Source organism: Neophocaena asiaeorientalis, unplaced genomic scaffold, assembly GCF_003031525.2.
Source record: "Neophocaena asiaeorientalis asiaeorientalis breed wild unplaced genomic scaffold, Neophocaena_asiaeorientalis_V1.1 scaffold150, whole genome shotgun sequence".
Classification (NCBI taxonomy): domain Eukaryota; kingdom Metazoa; phylum Chordata; class Mammalia; order Artiodactyla; family Phocoenidae; genus Neophocaena; species Neophocaena asiaeorientalis.
The window spans coordinates 8969674-8972958 of NW_020176571.1; the positions used below are offsets into that span (position 1 = coordinate 8969674).

The window sequence follows — 3285 nt, forward strand, 5'->3', positions numbered from 1 at the left end:
TTTCTACACCACGGTGTGCGTCTGGCGTACACGTTAAAGAATGAAGGCGATGGCCATAGACTGTTAGCGCCTGAGCGTGTTCCCTGTGAATGATGGATCCCGTGACACAGCTGATGCCTCCGGCGGGAGGACAGCAGGTCGGGTCCCACCAAGGCCTCCTTCACCACTCGGACATGCCGTAGAGAGAGGTCCTTTCTCATACTTATGTATAAACAGGTCCCAGTTCTGATTTTATTTCATCATATTAACATTCATGACACATCAGAATGGGAAATGCACAATTCAACCGTTCAACAGCTTGCCTTACTACAAAAGAACACTATATTCATATTAAACACTTACACAGTCTTCCCACCTAGCTTTACAAATGTCCTAAACCATTTTCCAGCATTTCTCACGTAGAGGTCTAGTTCTGTCGTATAAAATCACCATCCCGTATCATCTGGTAGGCTCCAGGGCTCCCCCTCGGATTCCACGCTGCAAAGAGTCAGCCACCGCCCTGCCCGGCCCTCGGCCACGCACGTGGCTCTGGGGCTGGCCCGAGAGGCTGCCCCTTCGGCAGGGCAGTCTCCATTCCAAGGGCTGATTACTCGATGTTAGTGATCAAGGACCAAAGGGTGTAGTATAGGACCACATTGGTCACGGGAAGGAAGGGGACCATGGCCAAGAGAAATCCCAAATGATGGAAGGCCAATTCCGCCCAAAGATCGCATTAAAATCAAGCCCCACAACCCTCCTGAAACATACAGCATTGGAGCCATGAATTTCATTTCTCAGAAACGTTCCACAGTTGTGACCAGGCTCTGGAAGCAGGGAGCTGTTACACGTTTGGTGCGTGTGTACATAACACATCAAAAATTACTGTGTGAAACCTTGATAATATCTGATTACATCCAAAATGTACATGTATATAGAAAAGCTAAATCACTCTTAACAGAACTTTTCCAGTATGGTAACAACGCACTCCCTACGCAGTTCTCTCTCCATTTAATACCCATGTCGTAGCCCATTATTTGTGCATAACCAGTTATGTTCTATGAAGCTCATAATCGCCACAATCAAGTCAGTTTTGAATCATGTCATCTGTGCTGGTTTTAGCAGTCACCATGGGAAACATGAAGTCACATCCAACTCAAAGGACTGTCCATTTCTCACACGTAGAAAAACCTGAGATATGAGTCAGCAACTAGCTACACTTACAGTAAAGAACAATGCTAACACCCGCCCACCACCCTAAAAAAAAGCTGCTGACGTGAATTAAGGCTTCGAAACAGGACCAGACTGTAGCTGACAAAACTCAAGCCAGGAAGTTTAAAAGCAGGTAAGTACTGTCACTTGTGGACTTGTTCTAATCACCTCCTATTTTCAGCTGCCAGGATTGATTCCACACAGTGATTGTAGGTCACGGACGGAGACCACTTGGTCCCGCTCCACTTTGATATGTCCGTTCTACTAAAAAATGCTGGGGTTAGTTTCTGAGAACAGCTTGGCTGTGTCTTTCCGCTCTGCTCGCAACGAGGCAAAATTCAACCGCCTTGTCCTCACCTTCCTACACTGTTTCTCTCTGAACATTCGTTGCTTACCAAAGCCTCTCTCAGCCCTATCAGTATGAAAGTCTAATTACAGAAATACCACCTTGGTCGCATGCTAAGGGAAAAAACCACTGAGAAAATAACAGTTTCCTGCTTCTCCTCAGCAATTCCACCTTCTCTAATCCTTCCGCAGTTTTCTGCCTCTTAGTAGTTTCCTATAAAATTCTACCTTACCGTTCCATCTTCACAAGATGTATCTGTGCGATGAACCCGAAATGGAAGCCGTCTAGCGCGGCTGAGGACGAGACGGTGCTGCCATTCTGCTACCGAATAAATTCACGTCTGGCTTGAAATTAACCTTCATTGAAAGGGTTGACAACCCCATCTCGATCAACTCTTTGATTTATAGAGAGGGAGGTAGACTTGTTTAGCCTCCCAGCCTTAGCTTAAATCGTGATGCTGCCAGATTCCTGGCTGTTTGTTAGAAGATCCTAGATCGCTTCCTTCCTTTCTTCACAAAGCTGAGAAGAAGAAAGAACAAATGAACGCCCTCCATCCAGGCCCAACTGGAAATGTGTGCAGAGACCGTCTGAACTGGTCTGAAAGGGGTGACTAGCTACCTGCCTGTTCACAATGCCTAGAAAACGGGCCACCAAACCTGGTAGTGGTGAAAGCCCCGACTTTCCGTCTGAGGTACTGGGGTTGCTCTATGGTAGATCTTGGCAAGGCCCCTAACGGTCGGTCAGAACGATGCGCTCATCGCTCGGCTGTCAGGTGCGCTTGGGTTTGTGAATCAGCTTTGGATGTGGTCATTTCTCTTGGATTTACCATTAGGTTCTGTTCCTAATAGGTTCTCCCCGCCCGACCCACAGGCTGGCTCAGTCTCAGCACTAAGGTGCACTATGGAAGGGACCGGACAGGACTAGTATGTGAGATCTCTTTGTAGCACGACAAGAAAATGGTGGGCGCTTCTGTCCTCTGACACCAAATAGAACTCGATTTAGTAAGAACGAGAGGATGTGCAGGCCACTGCATAGAATTGTTTCACGTGCCTGGGGGGAAAGCTAGCCTCTGCCCTTCTTCCACTTGTGTTGAGAGAAATACTAGCTGCTCTCTCAAGTGCAGATATTAAAAGAGAGCAGCGGTGTTGATCCGTGTTTTGCTTTTACACCATAGCTCCATTTTCCAAAAATATATATGTATGTACATATATATATTTCAGATTTACAGGGAATATTTTTTTGTGAACAAGAAAAAAGCTGTCCATAGAAGTCACAAGTGTCTTTCTTCTCAGGAGACCTCGATGATTTCCATGCTGCCTGAAAAGCTCGACTGGCTGCCCACCTTCCCCAGTTCCTCCCGCGACCGGTTTTCGGACATGATGCTCTCGCCGAACTCCATCTGGCAGCTTCTGCGTTTGAACTGCTTCTCGAAGGGGCTCTCCTCGTGCCAGCTGCGCCGGGAGTCGGCCCTGTCGCTGGGCTTCTGCCGCCGGCGCACGGAGTGGCCCGGGTCGCCGCCGCAGGCGGGCAGCTGGCCGCAGCTGAAGGCGGGGGGGCCGGCGTGGCCTCCGTAGACGGCCGAGGCCGAGTAGAAGTGAGGGGGCTCGGGGGCGAAATACCAGCTCTTGGCCAAGGAGGCGGCGGAGGTCTGGGGGGCCAGGATGTCCGAGTGCCAGCCCTCGAGGCCCAGCCCGGCGGCGGACGGGGCCAGGTGCTGCTGGCTGGCCGAGAGGCCGAAGAGGAAGCGGGGC

The 3285-nt window shown here is 49.7% G+C and overlaps 1 protein-coding gene across 1 annotated transcript in view; it reads right to left on the reverse strand.

Annotated features, from left to right (window-relative positions):
* Positions 1–202: 202 nt before the first annotated feature.
* Positions 203–3285, reverse strand: part of DUSP16 (dual specificity phosphatase 16) — an 82970-nt gene continuing 79887 nt past the window's right edge. The window contains exon 9 of the mRNA XM_024733149.1: positions 203–3280. Within this exon, the coding sequence (XP_024588917.1) occupies positions 2823–3280 (458 nt within the window). The 3' untranslated portion in view covers positions 203–2822. The remainder of the gene's footprint in view (positions 3281–3285) is intronic.